At 49.2% G+C, this 20,127-nt stretch overlaps 4 protein-coding genes and 1 non-coding gene across 5 annotated transcripts; 3 read left to right on the forward strand and 2 right to left on the reverse strand.

Annotated features, from left to right (window-relative positions):
- Nucleotides 1-121: 121 nt before the first annotated feature.
- On the forward strand, nt 122-1,631 carry F4822DRAFT_434592 (cytochrome P450; the record flags this gene model as incomplete). The annotated part of the gene is made up of 6 exons (XM_051462028.1): nt 122-184; nt 244-874; nt 926-988; nt 1,052-1,350; nt 1,421-1,454; nt 1,576-1,631. 6 exons carry the CDS (start codon nt 122-124, stop codon nt 1,629-1,631), a joined length of 1,146 nt encoding a protein of 381 aa, XP_051309249.1.
- A 1,645-nt stretch (nt 1,632-3,276) lies between these two features.
- On the forward strand, nt 3,277-10,591 carry F4822DRAFT_78954 (PP2C-domain-containing protein). The gene is made up of 3 exons (XM_051463983.1): nt 3,277-3,758; nt 4,000-10,054; nt 10,107-10,591. Exons 1-3 carry the CDS (start codon nt 3,595-3,597, stop codon nt 10,305-10,307), a joined length of 6,420 nt encoding a protein of 2,139 aa, XP_051309250.1. The 5' UTR covers nt 3,277-3,594; the 3' UTR covers nt 10,308-10,591.
- A 297-nt stretch (nt 10,592-10,888) lies between these two features.
- Nucleotides 10,889-11,398, forward strand: F4822DRAFT_78951 (uncharacterized protein). The gene has a single exon (XM_051463982.1). The coding sequence runs from the start codon at nt 11,045-11,047 to the stop codon at nt 11,300-11,302; it is 258 nt and encodes an 85-aa protein (XP_051309251.1). The 5' UTR covers nt 10,889-11,044; the 3' UTR covers nt 11,303-11,398.
- A 329-nt stretch (nt 11,399-11,727) lies between these two features.
- On the reverse strand, nt 11,728-11,826 carry F4822DRAFT_t121. Its single transcript has one exon. It is a non-coding gene; the product is annotated as a tRNA-Gly (tRNA).
- Nucleotides 11,827-12,711: 885 nt separating this feature from the next.
- On the reverse strand, nt 12,712-17,796 carry F4822DRAFT_78976 (uncharacterized protein). Its single transcript, XM_051463984.1, has one exon. The coding sequence runs from the start codon at nt 17,703-17,705 to the stop codon at nt 13,095-13,097; it is 4,611 nt and encodes a 1,536-aa protein (XP_051309252.1). The 5' UTR covers nt 17,706-17,796; the 3' UTR covers nt 12,712-13,094.
- Between the last annotated feature and the right edge of the window lie 2,331 nt (nt 17,797-20,127).

The raw sequence follows: 20,127 nt of genomic DNA on the forward strand, positions 1-20,127 counted from the left end.
GCCCCCCGGCCCCTCTGGCCCACCACGGGTCATCGGATCTCCACCCAATCCCCCCCCCCCCCCCCCAACACCCCCACCCCCCCCCCCCCCACCCCCCCCCCCCCCCCCCCCCCCCCCCAAAATGCCCTCAGTTTATGGCCACATGGTCCATGTGACAGGACCAACCTCAATATTAGCTGCACATGTATGTAAACTAACCCCCACCCCCTTTCACTATTGCTAACTGCAGTCTCGCACTCATAGGGCGAAGATTGGAAGCGACTTCGCAAACGTTTCAACCCTGGATTTGCACCTCAGCACCTATTGTCATTTCTCCCCTGTATTATAGAAAAGTCTTTCATATTCCTTGATCATCTGGACAAATTTGCACACAATAGACAATCATTCTCTTTCAGCAATCTTACAGGGAATTTGGTCTTTGATATCATCAGCGGCGTGGTCATGGATATCGACTTCGGCGCTCAGAATGAAGATCGGGCAGGAGAGTTTATGCAGACCTACCGCGACTTATTCGAAACGTACACAAGTGAGCAAATGGACCTTCCGTGGTTCCTCACGCCACGTGTGGAATGGAAACGTCAGAAGCTCGCAAAACGTGTGAGAGCCACGTTGAAAGGTATTGTCCGTGACACATTTGCTAACCGGCGGGCCGAAACTACTAAATCTCGGAGCATCTTATCGCTGAGTTTACAGGATGATGTTAATACGTTAACTGCAAAAGCAATTAGCGAAGCTTGTGATCAGCTTAGCACTTTCTTGTTTGCGGGACATGACACAACTAGTATCTTACTCTCATGGCTATTTTATGAGTTATCGCGGACGCCGCATGCTCTGCAAGCTTTACGGGCTGAGTTAGATGGTTTTTTCGGTCCGGGTGCGTATTCCCGACCTAGTAATTAGAGAGAAGTTCGCTGATTAATACTAGACTCAGACCCTTCCGGAGTGCGTGAGAAACTACTCTCAGACGAAGGTAGAGACATTTTACAACGTATGCCTTATACAACAGCCGTAATTAAAGAAACTCTTCGATTATAGCCACCCGCCGGCACAGCCCGCTCAGTGCAACCCGGAACAGGCATTACGGTACATACACCACAAGGAGGGTACACCTTAGACGGAGTAGACGTCTATAACTGCGCTATCATGATCCAGCGGGACCCGGAGGTGTTCGGAGAGACCGCAAATGATTTTGTACCTGAGCGCTGGCTTCCTGAAGCAGTAGACCAGATCCCTACGTCGGCTTGGCGACCCTTTGAGAAGGGCCCGCGGAATTGTATAGGCCAGGAGTTGGTTTGGATTGAGGCGCGTATTGTGGTGGCACTTGTTGCGCGCCGGTATGATTTTGTCAAGGTGAGTAATATCTTCCTAATAGTTGTGAAATATAGATATTAATGGTTACTTGTTTACTTGTTTACTTAAGGTTGGGATTGGTGAGTTAAGCCTTGACGATAATGGTAAGCCAATTTTGGACGATAAAAGGCGTTTTAAGGTGGCTTCGGAAATGTATCCGGTAAGTTAAGATCTCTCGGAGATGGGTTAAAGGTTTTCTTATTGCTTGGCTAATATAATTGATAGACACGGCAAGTAACTCCGAAGCCCATCGATGGCATGGTAATGCGGGTGAGAATTAAGTAATACAATTTAATGTTATTGAATTACGATCTTACTGTCGACTAAATACTCTGTTTTCGGGTTAGGTATTGAAAAACATATGGTCGGCGACCTATAGAAGCCACGTATAAATGTATCGGAATAATACCTACGATGTACTTAAGAGACGGAAGACTAAAGATGCAGTTGGTGGTCCAATTAGATCAAGAAGCTTAAGGTTGAAACTATTTCACGACAAGGATTACGGGAGGGACGCTAAGACTGTCTGGGGTATCTACATCTGTGGAGCTAACAAACCCGGTTTTGTGGGCGGTACATATGTAGTGGGTGGCGCAGAGACCGTGCGGTGGTCAAAGCCAATTTAAGCCCGCAATTTTGGCTTTCACCGACGCCCTGGGCACAGGACACTAAAATTCATGTTGCAGTAGCGACATTCAGGGCTACATATCATTTTCATAATACTTCCAAGGTTCCTCAGTACTTGTTATATTCAGCAAAAAGGATCTGTCAGTTTTGTATATACTTGCGTACCTACAATAGAATATAATATAATGTAAGCGACATCTGCACATATGTCTTTATTCTCTCGAGTCGCGGGCTGTACATTCGAGTCATAAATGAACCATCGCAATCTAATTCATGGATATTCATGGAAACACGGCATTGTGTGTAGCATTCAATCTGACTCTAACCACAAAGCTGAATGCATTTCTTTTTTTAATCGGGCAGGAAATCCGAGAGCCTCCTCGGAAGCCGACACGTATCATACATATATAGTATATAGTGCACACTCGTGTAGTGAGACTCGGTACCCCTAAGTGGCATTGAAATGTCGACAGTTAGTCTTACTACAGTACGTAGATGACGCGATCGGATATCAACAAATAACGTTCGACATATTTACAAATTTTAAGGGTATGACAGGTTCGATCGATATGCGATCTTGGAGAGCCGTTTCAATGTTGTAAAATATAACGCTTTTTTTTTTGGTTCTTCTGAAGCGTAGCTTAGGTCCTAGTAATCGGTCAAACTGCTAAGAGTTGTCGCGCGAGGTACATACCTTCAAACTTGAAACGGTGACGACACTTCAAATACCTACCTACACAAGTTGCATCACATTCAGTATTAGAAGTTGTACATGAATAATAACTAAAGCTTTTCGGGAGCGATCAAATGACTTGAAATAGTTGTAATATCAATAATATTCAATACTATTAGATTGGAAACCCTTGCGAAAGGAAGGACTATTGACACATTTTATTAATGTGTGTGATAAGTTGGTAACCTTAGGCAAGGCAGGGCAGACTGCTAGGATCAAAGGTTCCTTAAATCGCTGTACTGGCTGACTGGACGAAGGTTGCAGCCATTTTTGCACGTACCACCCGCCGCATCCACTTTACCAGCGTCAAATCTGACACTAAACCCGCAGCAGTAGCGGGGGGACAGTAGCGAGCAGTTACGGGCTACCTAACAATAGGTACCTATCCACCTAACCAACCTGCACTTTCCGCCCTGCTTTGGCTTCTAAATTGAGTTGAGTTGAGTCTGTGGTGCATCGGCCAAATCCCCAAACCTTCCACCACCACCATTTTCAGCCCTCAATCCTAGCGCGCGGGCTGCTATTATTGTTACTATATTCTTCATCTCTAGTAGATTGATCGCTCTTAATTCACCTACTTGATTATTCCTCTACCTTACTATCTTCTTATACCTTATACCTTTTTGTATAGTTGCCAACCTTTTCTGGCATATCTAAGGACGTTGCCGTTTCTCCACGCGCAAGTCTTCCACATTGATACATACATATACATATATTACTTACATACCGACCGACCGACAGTCCTACATATTGTACCTACATCGTCGTTTCAACGATACACACCGAGCCTGTATCTCTCTAGGGGGCGATGTTCTTCTCCATTTCTCTTCTTTGATGGCGCTCCCTTATTGACCTAAGCTGCGTGGACCGGCGAGAGAGCGACCATGACGCGGGATGACGGCCGCATCACCTCCTTCGCGAGTTCCAGCAGCGGACACTCCAACATTACCGTGAAGCCTTCTGCTCCTAGTCGTTCAGTTTCTGTCTCCTCAGCCTCGACTAAAGCTACCCCAAGACCTATAAAGACGAGCGACCATGGCAAATTCAGGTACGTCCGTGTCATGTCTTTTTTTCGATGGGCATGTCGAGTCAATGAATCGTGCGAGGAGCTCTCGGCCCCGTTACGTTTTCGCCCGAAGCCCATCTAGTATTTCTTAGCTAGAAACAAGTCGAGTAACGAGAATACAATATACATGACGCTTCCTCTCCATCCTTAAACAAATATTTGGTCCGCAAATCCTCAACAAAGTCCCCTTGAGCTAACAAAGTGTCCGTTTCGTCTCATATAGACAGTTTAAAGAAGACGCCCCAGTCTCACCAACGGCGTCCGGTCATCGCATTGCTTTGTCACCATCTTCGACCGCGTCCAGTAGCTCCCTCCTCGATACCCGTCGTATGAGTGATTTGACCAACTATCGCCGCGACCTTGCCGTACTTGATCCATCTGGTGGTCGCATCCCACAAATCCAACGAGATCCTCCGATGACTAGTCCGAATTCCCAGCAAAATATGCCTCCATGGATGTCTGTTAACAGCGGCGCAGCTGCCTCCCCGACCGGATTTGGAACGAGTTTTTACAACGATTCGAGCGATAACGTCTCAACCACCTCACAATTATCACCTGCTCTTCGAATGGCCCCTTCACGGCCTCAAGCAGCGTCGAGCACCGATTCACCCGATGGGGCATATTTCACCGATGACAGACGGCCATCGGCAGCCAGCGTGACGACGGCTAGTAGCCAAGGTTCTAAGAACAGTGGTAGCAGGGGCGGATTTAAGAAGCTACAGGGGTTCTTCGGGGAGGATTTCCCTGGTCGCGATTCATCCGACATCAGCCTACCACAACCTCCGCTTACCCAAGGCCAGGTGAAGGAACAACGGTCTTACTCCTTCAACAGACCGCGTCGAGGCCGAAATGATTCCAATGCTACTGACCATACTAGAGAGCCATCGCCATCCTCCTCCCGACCACGAACACCAGTACCATCAAGCGACGTAGTCCCATTTTTATATCAGGAAGTCAACGATATCGCTAAATACGGCGAGGCTCCAGTTCGCGACGCGCTTGCCGGACCGGACAGAGAGCGTTATACGCAGGAAAACCCCAGCCAGATACCGCCGAAAACTTCGTCGTCCTCTCGCTCTCAACACTCCATCGTCCATATGCACGGCCACCACCGCCACCATAAGAGCAGCGATGATCCTAATTCGTTACGGCCGGTAGTCAGTCGTGAGGACTCAGCCTTGAGTGTTCATAACATGAAAGACAGAACGGGGACCGCAATTTCTGCGGCGCGATCGCGAGCTCAGAGCCCCACACCAAGCAGCAATAGCAATGGCAGTAGACTCGCGTCTATCGATGGCCAAACATCGCCTGGTGGTCCCAATAAACGAAACTTTCTCGATCGCCTACGACGACACAAGCACCACAAGGACGACGCGCAGTCCTCTCGTTTAAGAGGCCTGCCTAGTTCTACTCGCTCTCTAGCAACTTCGTCGTCGAGGCAGGATTTGTTGAAGGGGATGCAGTCGCCTTACGACAAACCTCTACCTACTCCTTCCGAACCCGCCCCGCCTCCATCTCGCCCAGGTAATCCTCGACAAGCGACTTTCAATAATAAATTTCCCTTCTCTAAGAAGGGCCGTCCGCATAAGTTCCACGATGACTTCGACGAACACATAGGTCCGACCGAGAGGAATGATAAGGGCATGGTATTTCACCTCGATACGAACCTTAGCGATATGGAGGGGATCCTAGCTCAACCTCCACCGTTGACGCCTATGGAGCCGTCGGACTTGCTAGCTGACATGGAATTCCTTGAACCAGCTGTCCAACAAGCCAAAGGAGGAAATGGAGTATGGAATGCGCCGGACAGCTGGGCTGTCCGTCGCACTGCAGAGGAGCGGGAAGCTCACGTCCCCGAAGTCGACGATGTTGGAACGCCACCTCGACCGGAAGAAAAATTGAGTCCTCACTGCATCAGAGTGTTCCGTGCCGATGGCACTTTTGCTACCGTGCAAATGCCCTTGAACTCGACTGTGCACGATGTTATGATGCAAGTCATTAAGAAGACTCGTGTTACCGAGGGTCATAATTACCATATAGTATTGAGGAAGCATGACTTGTCTCGGGTCTTAGCGGCTCCGGAGAAGCCTCTTCTGATTCAAAAGCGACTTCTCCAACAAGTGGGATATGAAGAGAAAGATCGTCTAGAGGATATTGGCCGCGAGGATAACGGTTACCTATGCCGTTTCTTATTTTTGTCGGCCAGGGACAACCATTTTACAATGACTCCTCAGGACCTTGGACTTGGTAGGGCTACGAAGTTTAATCATGTTGATCTCTCTGGACGGAATTTGATTACGATCCCTATAACGCTCTACTCCAAGACCAACGACATCATATCGTTAAATCTTTCAAGAAATCTTTCTCTCGACCTCCCGCGAGACTTTGTCACGTCGTGTCCGCAGTTGCGCGATATCAAATATTCCAACAACGAAGCTCGGAAATTACCCATCAGCATCGGGAAGGCATGTCGGCTTACGTACCTTGACGTGTCGAACAACCGATTAGAAGAGTTGGAACATGCCGAGCTTAGCAACCTGACGGGTTTATTGAAGTTAAGCTTAGCAAACAATCGCCTGAACCGCCTTCCTCAAGACTTCGGCGCTTTTAGGGCTCTTCGCTCCTTGAATCTATCCTCGAATTTCTTAGATAAATTCCCGGCCTTCTTAGGTGATCTGGAGAGTCTAATTGACATCGACATTAGTTTTAATTCTATCGCCTCCCTCCCCGATGATTTTGGCAAGCTTCGAAACCTCGAAAAATTTGTCATGACTAATAATCGACTCGCGGGATCGTTGCCAGACGCCTTGTGCGAATTGACAAGCCTTCGCGAATTGGATATAAAATACAATACGCTCACTGCGATCGATGTTGTCTCCGAGCTTCCTAAGCTGGAAATATTGTCCGCGGACCACAATATGATATCTCAATTTGTTGGCAGCTTTGAACGAGTTCGCCTTCTCAAACTAAATTCTAATCCTATCACCAAGTTCGAAATCACAAGCCCTATGCCGACTCTAAAGATGCTAAACTTGTCAAACGCTCAACTTGCCAGCATAGACGGTTCATTCAACAACATGGTCAATTTGGAAAGACTTGTCTTGGACCGAAATTACTTCGTTTCTCTTCCCAATACGATCGGCAACCTGAGAAGACTGGAGCATTTCAGCATAGCTCATAACTCTGTGGGTGAACTGCCTTCGGAAATCGGATGCTTGAATGAATTGAAACTACTGGATGTTAGAGGGAACAACATTAGGAAGTTGCCCATGGACCTATGGTGGGCGAACAAGTTGGAGACGCTGAACGCCTCGTCGAATGTTCTGGAGAATTTCCCCAAACCTGCATCCCGTCCGCCACAAATGCCTGGCGAGTCCTCGGGATCTCCGGCCCCTATTAACAAAGCTCCAAGTGGACCGCTATCCCAAACATCCAGCTCCGAAGATCTTACACCTGACGGATTCCGACGGCCTAGCCAAGCATCAAGCACATTACTTAGCGTTGGGCCCTCCCCTGTTCCGAACGGCGCGGATCGGAAGAGCTCTGTCGTTTCGGTCTACGGAAAGGGCGGGCGAAAAACATCGGTTGTCTCACGAAGCACTACAGCTAGTAGTGTCAATGGATCTACGCCCGGAATTATGACCCCTTCTGCATCATCGAGGAAAGATTCCGGACTTTCCAATCGGTTGACTAACACGTTTGCCGGCTCGCTGAGATACCTATATCTTGCTGACAATCAGCTTGACGACGACGTGTTTGATCAAATCACACTTCTAGCTGAATTACGTGTCCTAAATTTATCCTACAATGATCTCAGCGATATGCCACAGCGCTGCATTAAGAATTGGCCTCAGCTTGTGGAACTCTACCTATCGGGCAATGACCTTACTAGTCTGCCGGTTGACGACCTGGAGGAGTATAGTTTAATCCAGGTGCTTCATATCAACAACAACAAATTCACAAATCTCCCAGCAGATATCTCTCGTGCCAAGAAATTGGCTATACTGGATTGTGGAAACAATTCCCTCAAATATAATATTTCAAACGTACCTTACGATTGGAATTGGAATCTAAATCCAAATTTGCGATTCCTTAATTTGTCAGGAAACAAACGTTTGGAAATCAAACATACCAATCTTGGGCTTGGGTCCCAGAGTCGCGAGCAGTACACTGATTTCAGTCGATTGCTAAATCTCCGTGTTCTTGGGTTGATGGATGTAACTCTTACTCAGCCTAGTATACCGGACCAAAGCGAGGATCGCCGTGTCAGAACTTCCGGTTCATTAGCTGGCCAACTCCCGTATGGCATGGCTGATACCCTAGGCAGGAATGAGCATTTGTCAACAATTGATCTGGTCGTTCCAAGATTCAACTCTTCAGATACAGAAACGCTTTTAGGTTTGTTTGACGGCCAAGCGCTATCTAGCGGTGGCTCTAAGATCGCCAAGTATTTACACGAGAACTTCGGTCACATCTTTACGATGGAGTTGAAGGCTTTGAAGCCTCACCTACAAGAGACCCCTAATGATGCACTAAGACGCGCGTTTCTGGCTCTCAATAAGGACCTTGTCACTGTAGCTATCGAACATACCGAAAAGAGGCCATTGATGTCGCATCGTGGCTCATCAGCGCCCGTCGTTCTTAGCAAGGAAGATCTCAATTCCGGCGGTGTTGCAACGGTCGCGTACCTTCAGGGCCAAGAGTTATATATTGCCAATGTTGGTGACGCACAAGCTATGCTTATCCAATCAGACGGCACACATAAGATCCTGACTCGGAAACATGACCCTGCTGAGCCAAGTGAGCGACAGCGAATACGCGATGCCGGAGGTTGGGTGTCACGGCAAGGAAAACTAAACGACTTGCTTGAAGTTTCTCGTGCCTTCGGCTACGTTGACTTGATGCCAGCCGTACAAGCAGCTCCCCATATTACCCAAATGTCTATCACACCGCAGGACGAGACAATACTGATAGCAACGAAAGAGTTATGGCAATATCTCACGCCGGGTTTAATAGTGGATGTCACTCGATCGGAGCGAGGCGATCTCATGCGCGCTTCGCACAAGTTACGAGATCTTGCCATCGCCTATGGATCAACAGGGAAAATCATGATCATGATGATCAGTGTTGCTGATCTGAAACGGCGCCAGGAACGGTCCGCTCGGTTACACAGAGGACAGAGCATGTCGTTGTATCCCTCTGGTGTCCCAGACGAATTCCAGTACCAACCGAAGCGAGGCAGGAAAGCCAAAGGCGAGGTCCAAGATTCCACATTACACCGACTTGAAGCTGAAGTTCCCGCTCCTATTGACAAGCCTTCCATCGTTTTCACAGATATCAAGAACTCGACTAACCTGTGGGAAATGTACCCCTCGGCTATGAGATCCGCGATCAAACTCCACAATGAAGTTATGCGCCGGCAGCTTCGCAGGATCGGTGGATACGAAGTCAAGACTGAAGGAGATGCTTTCATGGTCTCTTTCCCTACTGCCACCTCGGCGTTGCTGTGGTGCTTCGCCGTCCAGACATCATTACTTGGTGTGGACTGGCCTGCCGAAATTCTTAACTCGGTTTCGTGTCAGGAAACATATGACAAGGACGGCCAACTCATTTTTAGGGGCTTGTCAGTCAGAATGGGTATTCATTACGGTGAGCCAGTGGCCGAGATTGATCCCGTCACGCGCCGTATGGATTATTTTGGCCCTATGGTAAATAAGGCATCTCGTATATCCTCTGTAGCAGACGGGGGTCAGATCACCGTGTCGGCGGATTTCATTTCGGAGATTCGCCGCTGCCTAGAGACATATTCAGAAAACGATCGAAACGGGTCTACTGGTTCCGCGGATACCTTCGATGATGATATGGTAACGGCAATCATACGAGAGATGAAGTCGCTGAGTTCGCAAGGATTCGAGGTCAAGGAGATGGGTGAGCGGAAATTGAAAGGTCTTGAAAACCCGGAGTATATTTACTCCCTCTACCCACACTCTCTCGCAGGTCGCATAGACCACCATAGCAGCGCTACGGTGGCCGAGGTTGCCGAGAAGCCCGCTACACTCCAAGCAGGAAGTGACATCGGATTTGATCCGGAGCATATCTGGTCTCTATGGAAAGTCAGTCTTCGCCTTGAGATGCTTTGCAGCTCTTTGGAAGAGCTTTCCGGTAGGGGTCTGCAACCGCCTGAGACCGAGCTATTGGAGCGTATGAAGCAACGAGGTGGCGAGGTTACGGAGCGGTTCCTATTTAACTTCATGGAACACCAAGTGAGCCGTATAGAGGCAAGTTTTCAATTCCTGGGCAGTCATTAGTTATAAATACTAACCTTACTAGACATGCGTATCGACCCTCACTATGCGGCATATTGCGATGGGCAGCGGCCCAATCACCACTCTAGATGATCTCCGAACTCCAATGGCCGTCGTCCTCGATAACCTAGCCGTGCAGTTAGCCGAACTCGAGAGGTATAAAGCGAAATACGGAGAACTTGTTACCGACAGTGAAGACAACGATTTGTCTGATGACGACTTCTAATTGGTCACGTCTTTTGCCTCCCATATAGTATACGAATTCGGTTCGGCATTCCACACATCTCGGCGTATCATCTTGCATTCTTCACGCATCCAAATTGGGACATAGTATCCCTCCTATATACAATATACGTCTCTTGTAATGTGCTACGACGAAAATAACACGACTGCTGGCGAGGGCAAGGTGATTTGGTTCTGCTTTTTAAAGTCATAGGCGGGGGTGGTGCAACTGAAATATGAGCAACGGCGTCATGCGAACAGCCGAGGGCTCAAACGGGGTCAAGTATGCTGAGAGCACTCATGAATACCTAACTATCCCGTGTTCTGCGTTTTTGATTTTGAAATATCCGAAAAAAGAAAAGCGTGGTGGTTTTTTTCTGGACATAAACCTACATACTTCTCATCATATCATCCATCACTATTATTAGTATCGGTACAGGGCATGGCATAGGGTTGTTGTCTGTTGTCTGTTTATTGATTACAAGGACATAATTAGCTGGCTATGGCTTATTGTTATTTGTGTTGCCTTTGTTTTTTTTCCGGTGCCGATACTCATAACTCACAACCGCAGGTATAGTGCTGCGAGGTGACGTTTTTTTGTCCTATTCGAGGGAGGAGGGAAATTAGAAATATTGGGCACATACGCACACAATGAGTCGGGAGGATTAACTGATTGGTTGATTGATAGTGATTCCCTCTTTTGTTGAAAGGATTTTGTCGTTGCATGGTTAATCGTCAAGGATGGGGATGGCGATGTTTGTTGTAAGAAGCAACGCAACGACGGTAATGCGTATGGACGTTAGTCATGTCATGTCATATCATTACTTACCTATTATTACCTATTACTACCTAAACCGCCTAAGCATGAATGAATGGAGGAATGGATTATTGATTGAGTACGGCTGCTGGCTAGCATCGTCGTTCGTACTGACGTACCCGCGTATGTATGTATTATCTGATACGCTGAATAGCATAAGTTTCAACTGCCTTGAGTGTTAGTAGTTGTTTAAGTGGTAGATGAGTGAATGAACATACCTAGTAATAAAGATAGGACAGGTGATTCGGGCTTGTCGATTCGATTGCGTTGATCTTGAATTTGGGGGTTCGTTGGTGATTCGTTGTGAGAAGTGTTCGTGATAGATGTTAAGCTTAGGGCTTGGGTAAAACGCTCCTAGGATAAAAAGGAACTCCTTGTAGGAAGGAAGTTAAGGAAATGAGTTAAGAAGATCGTGGGTGTTGTGGAGGGGAGTGAAGTCTAGAATTTTGAGTGTGGTGGAAGTAGGTCATATATTGAGACCATCAAACCTCGAAAAGAGTCGAAAAAAAAAATAGAATATTAAAGCAATGTCATTATTATAACCTTAACATAAGCATAAAACAGCCGTTGGATACATAAAAAGTCAATTCGAAGAAAAAAACAATTTTGCACCCACCGGGATTCGCACCCGGGTCTTTCCCTAACCAAGCTGCCAGTGAGGCAAATCATGGGAGGGGAATGAGCTGAACTACTGCTCCATAGGTGCCTTTCTCAGGTTTTACATCCCCGGATTTCCTAATCTCATGCTAATTAATTATCATAAGGTCTTTTCTGTTTTTATTCTTTCCCTGTTGCTCTTTCCATTGAGGATGTGGGATGGAAGCTGCGGAGGGCGAACTACAGCAGAGTGTAGGGAAGGTACCAAACCGCTTGTCTGAGACTTTAGCTGCCGTACGTAGCGGTTTCCTAACGTACCCGCTTGGGTTGAACTATAATGCAAACACGAGGCCAGTTGGAGCAATAGATTATGTCTCATCTCTATATTATACTTCTGAGCTATATCTGTGCTTATTCTATCTATTCCTACTCCTTATGAGCTAACTCAGTCGGCTGAAGTATTTCATCCACCTCAGAATATTCCTTACAATTCTAGAAAGAGGTCCGTTCAGGATGCTCAGAGTAGAGGGGATATCGCATGCAAACACAGCTCGCCCCGATTGTAGATAGGAAAGGAAGCGGCTACATACCTGACGGGCCAACACCTGCATACATCCGGGAATAAACAGGTAAGGCCTCTACTATCATACAGACATACAACACAAACACAAGGCAATTTTCAAGGCAGTTCATTGGTCCAATAATTGTTTTTGGTATTATAACGAGTGGTGCTTTGCAGACTCCTCCATCCGTTAAATGTTAAGTTTAAGGTTGTAGTAGCTGAGGGGGGTATATCGATTTAATATCTCGTTTGTTCATTCGCTCACTCACTCATATTCCCAATCTAAAAAGAATCAACACCTCTAACATATATCGCTCCCACCATACATGATGCTAATATCCCACATATAAATCCGTTCATCCAATCGGGTAGAGTCGGGTGTTCGTCTAAGGTGGAAATGGATGGGAACCAGCTTCATCCAATCCCAATATCCAGTCCTGATTGCTTGCATGCTTTCTGAGTGAGAGCTTTCCCCTCCAATTTTTCTTTCTTTCAACGTGCCCGCTCAGCCTTGCCACGTCACTCGTACACGCCGAAATTGAAAAAGGTCAAAAAGTGTTCACCCAAAACACCGTACATAATGCCGTACAATACAGAGAGCATCAAAGCTCGTGACCTCTTTAGACACGTACAAGAGCGACGACCAATGCTGACCAAAAATGCTGCTGAGAAACCAGTAGTTCCGAGGGTATAGAAAAAAGCATGCAAACCAATCCAAACTGAGGTACAATCCAGGGCAATGCTTCGAACATAGCCAACAAATTACTTCCACGGCCAATTAGTAGGCCTCACAAACTGACCAAAGTTCTAATTCTTTAAGCACCAGCGCCGGTGAGCTTCTTCCACCAACTGCTTCGAGGTGTCGAGTCAGTAAAGAAAGACTCGCGTGGACCTCTATCAGCAGCGCTAGGAGGGGCAGCGGCTGCACCACCGCTTCCGTCTGAACCACCAGGAACACGTCGATCTCGGCGGTCTCGCTCTTCGCGACGGCGACGGCGTCGCCTGTCATCCTCCAAGTCGGCCTCCATGTCACCATATTTAGCGCGACGACGAGCCGCCCGGCGTGCAGCACGGCGGGCTTCCTCATCATCCTCATCCTCTTGAGGTACGAGGGCGCTAGGGCCATCTTCAGGAGGTGGGCCGGCATCTGAGTGTTCCTTCACCCAGGAATCAGTACCCGAATGAGGCCAGGCCATGGTTTTACTTCGCTTATGATCACCGACGGCATATCGCGAGGTTCTTTCTGGAGGGTATACGTAGTCGTTAACCGGCATCGAGCGTCTTCGACTGGCCTTTTCCTCTGCGCGTCTAGCCTCGTGTCTTCTCCGTCTGCGCTCTTCTTCATCCTCGGAAGCGTCTACGTACCGAGATCGCCGTCGTTCGGCTCGGGCTGCGCGTCTTGCTTCGGCTTCTGCCTCTTCGGCGGCAGCAGCTTCCTTTTCGAGTTTGCGAATTCGACGACGTTCAGCTCTCTCGGCTTCCTTAGCTTCGGCGGCAAGGCGTTCAGCTTCGCGTTCTCGAGCAGCTCTTCGTTCGGCTCTTCGGATCTCGCGATCGGCTTGTCTGCGTGCTTCGGCTTCCTCTTCGTGTCTCCTACGTCTTTCGCGCCTCTCTTCCTCTTTAGCAAGGCGAGCCTCTTCGGCGGCCCTTTCCTCTGCTTTTCTGGCACGGCGAGCGGCGCGACGGGCCTCTCTTTCCTCATCTATCGCATCGGTATCAATATCGCGATAATCCCGCGAAGATCGCCTAGCTCTTTTGTCAGGCCTAAAATCATCATCCGTGGTATAATATGTATTGCGACGACGAGGCTCGGGTCGAGATTCGGGTCGTGGTTCGGTCCGTGGAGTCGAAGACATGAGTCCTCCAAAAAGGCCAGCAATGCCTTTCTTAGCGCTAGAGTTCGATCGTCTGAGAGGGGTCGCGTCGGGAATTGATGTATCGACCATTACGATGTCATCTTCGGCCTTGGGCTGTTCTAGATTAGCGACATCGCAATTCGGGTGTGGGTGCGCATTTACCTTAGATCGCCTTCGAGTCGGTTTCTCTGGACTCGAAGGTACATCGGGAGGACCGACCATGACAATATCATCCTCTTCCATAGCGCGCGCCGCAGACATCTTGCGACTACGACTCTTCTGGCTCTTGTCGACGCCGAGAACCCTTGCAGCCTTGGACGACATTGAAGGCATTTCTTCGGGCGGCGGCGACACCAAGCCACCCGACATTTCGACGGAATGACGCCGCGAACTAGACTTGCTTGTAGTATGACGCTTCTCGCGGGTAGACATAGAGCGCGAGATCGGGGGAGTGCTTTGAAATAGGCTGTTTATGCGCGGCTTAGGAGTCGCCGCGGACTTCTTTTCTCGGCGCTCTTCGGTCCTAGTGTCCCTATCCGATGATGAGCCCTTAGAAGATGATGACTTTTCCTCTTTCACCTTCCTAGACTTCTTCTCTTCGGTCTTCGGTTTAGATCGCTTCTCTTCTTTGCGCGGAGTCGTTGATGCGCCCCATGCTCCCCACGATGCGCCACCATCGCGATTTATCTTTGCGCGTTCCTTCTTAGAGGGCTTGACCTCCGGAGGTGGTGTCGGGGGTGCGTCAGGGGCAGCTGGGGGAGGAGCGGGTACTTCGGGAGGCGGAGGTGGAATGTGGACCGCGGGTGGTGGCGGTGGTATCTCCACAGCCTTGGACTTGTTCTTCTTACTACTCTTCTTTTTCTTCTCTACTGGCGCCATATCAACGATGTCGATGATTTCGTTCTCGTCTTCCTCACTGGGGAAGGCGCCAGGAAGTAGGTCTCTGTCTTGGTCTTGGGAGGATCTAAATTTTCTCTCGTCTACTGCGCGCGGCGCGACGGGAAAACGTGACGACGGCGGCGGCGCACCCAAAGCATCAATCAGGTCATCATCATCCTCTTCCTTCGCAGGCTCAAATTTCTTTAGTCTGTCAGCAAGCTTACTGCTCTTAACCTTGGTCCTTTTTGGCTTCAGCCAATCGTCGTCAGTGGTGGTAGCCTTGTAGGAAGATGGCGCGTCCTCGACGGGCGCATCCTCGACAACCTGTGGTGACTCAGCATATTTAATTTTAATCTCGGTTGATTCCGGAATGTTGGTGTTACTTACCTGTTCGGGTAACGGGCTCTTAGACTTGGCACCCCAGAATGAGAACGATTCAGATTTGACAACAGGAGGCGGCGTCGGGTTAGGAGGAGACGCTAAACCCGAAAGGAGTTCGTCTATTTGCTCAGGAGGCAAGTCGAGATTATCAAGATCGAGGTCGTCGTCGTCGTATTTGCTGGTTTTGGCTTTCTTCTCTTCTGCTTCTGCCTCTTCTCTCTCCCTTTCCTTTTCTCTTTCTTTTTCCTTCTCCCTCTCCTTCTTAGACGATTTTTCTTTGCTCGACTTCGACTTTTTGTCCTCTAGCTTAGAGCTCTTCTTCGATTTCTTCTTAGCCGCTGCTTCAGCCTCCTCACGTTCGCGTTTAGCTTTTTCTTCGGCTTCACGGGCTGCCTCTTCTTCAGCTTGTCGGGCGGCTTCTTCCTCGGCCTCTCGCGCTGCTTGTTCTTCAGCTTCTCGCGCAGCAGCTGCGGCGGCTGCCTGTTCTTCGGCTTCCCGTGCTGCTTGCTCTCCTGCCTCATTAGCTGCTGCTTCTTCCTCAGCTTCCTGCGCAGCTGAATCATCGCTTTGTGCAGCTTCTTCTTTGGCGCGGCGGGCCTCGGCTCTTTCGGTGAGCTCATCGAATCTCTTTTGGTCCTTCGGGTTTAGCCTTTTCTTCTTCCTGCTGTTGAGCTTGAACGTTAGCTCCTCGAGTTCTGCCTCCTCGGCGGCAATTTCAAATTCGAGCTCTTCCGCAGCGGCCTTTTCCTCGGCCTCGCGAGCTTCCGCAGCAGCCTTCTCTTCAGCCTCCAAAGCTTCAGCCGCCGCTTTCTCCTCGGCTTCTTTCCGCGCTATTTCCTCGGCACGACGATCAGCCTTATTGGTAAGTTCCTCAAGTCTGTCTTTCTCTACCCTCGTCATCTTCTTCTTCGTCTTGGTCTTGCTAGCCTTGGCTTTGAGGTCAGCGAGCTCTACCTCTTCAGCAGCAATCTCGGCTGCCAATGCTGCTGCAGCTTCTTCGTCAGCATTGTCGTCGTTTTCAGCTCTCGCGTCGTCCCAAACATTCTCCTCAAGTTCTTGGCCTGATAAACTCATCTCTAATGAAGGAGGCGTGGGTGCTGGAGGTGGAGACGTCTTCTTATTTTTGCTCAGATTTCCCCAACCCCATTCATCCAAGTCACCCTTACCGTCTTTACTTTCCTCGACCGAATCTGGCTTGACCCCCTTCAGATGAGAGCCATCCTCGATCTCAATGGGGATGTTTTTGCTTCCTTTCTTCTTTTTATCTTTCTTCGAAGTAGTCGTGAAAGCCCAAGCATCGTCGTTCTTGGGTTCTTCGATCGAATCCGGTACCAGACTTGCACTTCCAGTCTTGTTTCTGTCACCGTTTAAACTGCCCCAGAAATCGTCGTCGCCCGTAGCACTAGGGGCCTCTGGAGCTGCTGGCGGTGGTGTATGGCGATCCGATTCTTTATCGGTGTCAACTAAAGCCTTGACGCCCTTCTTGCTCCAACCCAGCCAACTGTCACTCTCTTCAACCGGAGGCGGCGGCTGCGGCTCTTCCTTCGGTATCTTCTTTTTGATGGCACCCCAGAAACTCCAGGCCGAAGTAGACTCTTCTTGGGCAGGTTGGCGACGTGGCTCCGGGGCTGGAGGCCCCTTTTCTCGAAAGGCATCCTCGATGGTTGTAGTATCCTTGCTCTTCTTTTTCTTTTCCTTGGAGGCACTCAAGCCCCATGGATCATCATCGATCTCAGCCGGAGGCGCCCCCGAAGTCAGTTCATGTGTTGAACCCTTGAAAGAAATCTCGTCGAGGATGCTAGTCTTCTTTTTCTTATCCTTAGTTGTACCTCCCCAACTATCCCAATTATCCCCAGCAGGCTCTTCATTCTTTTCCGGCTCAGATACTATTTCTGGTTCGAGGATAGGTTCAGGTTTCGGCTCTTCAACCACGCCTTTCTTTTTCTTCTTGCTTTTCTTCGAAACGCTAGCTGATGCCCAAAAATCGTCTTCCGTAGCTTTCTCTTCCCTGACAGGTTCCGGCTCCGGTACGGGCGTAGGCACTCGTACAGGCTCTGGAGTAGGCTCGGGCTCTGGGGGTGGGGGTTCAGGTTCGGCGGCACCTTTCTTCTTTTTCTTTTTCTTTTCCTTCGCCGACATAGTTGTAATCGCCGGCTCGTGAACCACGACGGGTTCAGGCTCCGGCTCTGGCTCAGGTTCGGGCTCAGGTTCCGGTTCGGGCTCCTTGACTACCTCAGCTTTGCCCTTCTTCCCCTTTTTGGCAGCGTCCCAAACGCCCCAATCATCATCTTTCTTCTCGGGTTCAGGCATCGGATCTGGCTCTTTAACCTCTTCAATAACCTTGCCCTTCTTGTTCTTCTTCTTCGTGGTTGTAGTTGTTGCTGTTCCCCAATTTGACCAATCGTCGTCCTTTTTGTCGGGCTCGGGGTCAGGAATTGGGTCTGGTTCCTTCACAACCTCCTCTACAACTGGGGCAACGACTGGTTCCGGCTCTAAAATAGCGGTCTTGCCCTTTTTCTTAGGTTTTTTCGAGGTAGTAACAGCGCCCCACGAAAGTTCTTCTTTCTTACTTTCTGGCTCCGGCTCTGGCTTCGGGTCATCATCGATCTTACTTTGCTTATTTTTGTCCCCCACCGCACCCCAATTCCAGCCATCGTCAGCACTAGCACTAGGAGGATCAGGTTCTGGATCAGGCTTTTTCGCCTCTTCGACGCCCTTCTTCTTTTTGCTCTTCTTGCTCGTGCTTGCTGGCGCCCAAGAATCTCCCCAGACATCATCTCTCGCAGGCTCAGGCTCGGGTTCAGGTGCTGGTGGAGGAACATCGTCTAGTTGTACCTCCTCAGTGACGCCCTTCTTTTTCTTCTTGTCGGTCTTAGATAAGGAACCTAACAGATCAGTCTCTGGAGCAGTGACGGTCTCTGCTACGGGCACTATTGCGGCGGCAGCACCGGCCTTCTTGCCCTTCTTCTTAGTAGTAGCAGTCGCATTCCATGGGCTACCCCACGTATCATCGAGCGCTGCCGACCCTGCTTTCTGATTATCCGCTGGTGGTTCGAGCTTCGTGTCCTCAGGCTCGGGTTCAGGATCCCATATGCTCGACTTCTTGGTATCCTTTTTGGCCGTCGAGCCGAAACCGAAGTCGAAAACATCATCTTTCTTAGCAGGCTTGTCACCGAGGAGAGATACTTGAGACTTCTTCTCTTGCGACTCTTGGGATTTGAATCCACTGCCCCAACCTCCTATTAATTTACTCCCCCATGTACTAAGGAGGCCAGACTTCGTTTCAGGAACGCCGCTGCCAAAATTGATATCTAGTGACGGGCCGGTATCATCTAGCTTGATGTCTTGGAATGTGGTCGGTATCTCATGAGTTTCGGTCTTCTCTTCAACCAGGTTCTTGCCCTTCTTTTTCTTCTTCCCGCCAGTCTCGACTGTACCCCAGTTGTCGTCTAACTTGGTGTCAATTGCATCGTTTTTCTTATCTTTATCTTCATCGTCGTTCTTGACCTTGTCCTCCTCCTTTTCGTTTTCGTTTTCCTTCTTATCCTTGTCTTTGTCCTTATCCTTATCATCATCGTTACCGTCACCGCCGGCTTTCCCCGCACCGCTGTTCTGATCACCACCGCCGCCTTCGCCAGCACCAGCGCCACTCTCCTTTATCTCTTTACCCCAGTCAAAGGTTGGCGCCGGTGGTGCCCCTCCACCCTTGCCCTTTTTCTTCTTGGCATGCTGGGTGAAGCCCGCCTCAGATGAGAAATCTAAATGAGGGCCAATGGTCTGGTCGTCTAACAACGAATCTCTCCGCTGTTCGCGACGTCGGTGGGAATCGTCCGGTGGGGGAGGGGAGAAGTGGTTGACAGAGTGAAACGGATCTCGCTGTCGAGCAGCCTCGTCCGTTCGAGTTGGATCGAATGTGGCTTCGAGAGGCAGATGGTCTTCCTCACATGGCTTTGGTATTCGTCGCGATCGTTTGGGGGTGGCATTTGGTAACACTAGTGACTTCGAAACGGTATTATGGTCGATTCGTCCACCAATTTTGTGGTTCTGTGCCTGTCCCAGATCGCATCGGTCAGTCTAGAGTTTCGACGATTGCCCACACCCGACTGCAGCCCGAACAATACTTAAAACTAAGTCGCTAAGGCGTGGTTGTCTAATTCGACTACTATGCGACTTATTTCGGTGCATCCACGACAATAGCATGGCTACGAAACCAAGAGATCACAAACATCGATGGGATTAAGAACACATACCGATAATAACTCCGGCGCTGTCAAAATCCATGCTCTCGAGATACATTCCAATCTAGCTTGCAAATCTAATTCATCCCACTGAGGAGTCGTTGTCGTGATAGAGGGCCATCGAAACGCGCTTCTTGTCGCGCCTACGCAGGACTCCACAACCGCGGCCGCAGCCATACTGAGATTGGAAGCTCGACTGGTCACAATGGGGTGAGAGAATCATGGACGCTGAGGTGCCGTCTTTGACAGACCAAGCAAAAGGCAGAGGATAGTTCAAGCTATATTATTAGTTCAGTTACTCGGGGATACTTAAGACATGAGGATAAAACATTCGACCCCCTTATTCACACAACCTTGGGGTCGGAGGGTCTATTGACTGTCTGTCGGGAACAACAGAGCGAAATTTGATCGAATTCGATGAGACCGAAAAACGTTACAATCGTTAAAATCGTAGTCGGATAACAAGGCGCACTTCGACGGCAGAGAGTTGGAGG

This window comes from Hypoxylon trugodes, assembly GCF_022578975.1.
Source record: "Hypoxylon trugodes strain CBS 135444 unplaced genomic scaffold F4822scaffold_11, whole genome shotgun sequence".
Lineage (NCBI taxonomy): Eukaryota > Fungi > Ascomycota > Sordariomycetes > Xylariales > Hypoxylaceae > Hypoxylon > Hypoxylon trugodes.

Excerpts from the sequence above, each read along its gene's own strand:
- F4822DRAFT_78954 (XM_051463983.1), top strand. The coding sequence starts at position 3,595 with ATGACGCGGGATGACGGCCGCATCACCTCCTTCGCGAGTTCCAGCAGC. Across the intron at positions 3,759-3,999 it reads AGCGACCATGGCAAATTCAG|ACAGTTTAAAGAAGACGCCC; the intron begins GTACGTCCGTGT and ends CGTCTCATATAG. Across the intron at positions 10,055-10,106 it reads ACCAAGTGAGCCGTATAGAG|ACATGCGTATCGACCCTCAC; the intron begins GCAAGTTTTCAA and ends TAACCTTACTAG.
- F4822DRAFT_78951 (XM_051463982.1), top strand. The coding sequence starts at position 11,045 with ATGGGGATGGCGATGTTTGTTGTAAGAAGCAACGCAACGACGGTAATG.
- F4822DRAFT_78976 (XM_051463984.1), bottom strand. The coding sequence starts at position 17,705 with ATGCCTGAACCCGAGAAGAAAGATGATGATTGGGGCGTTTGGGACGCT.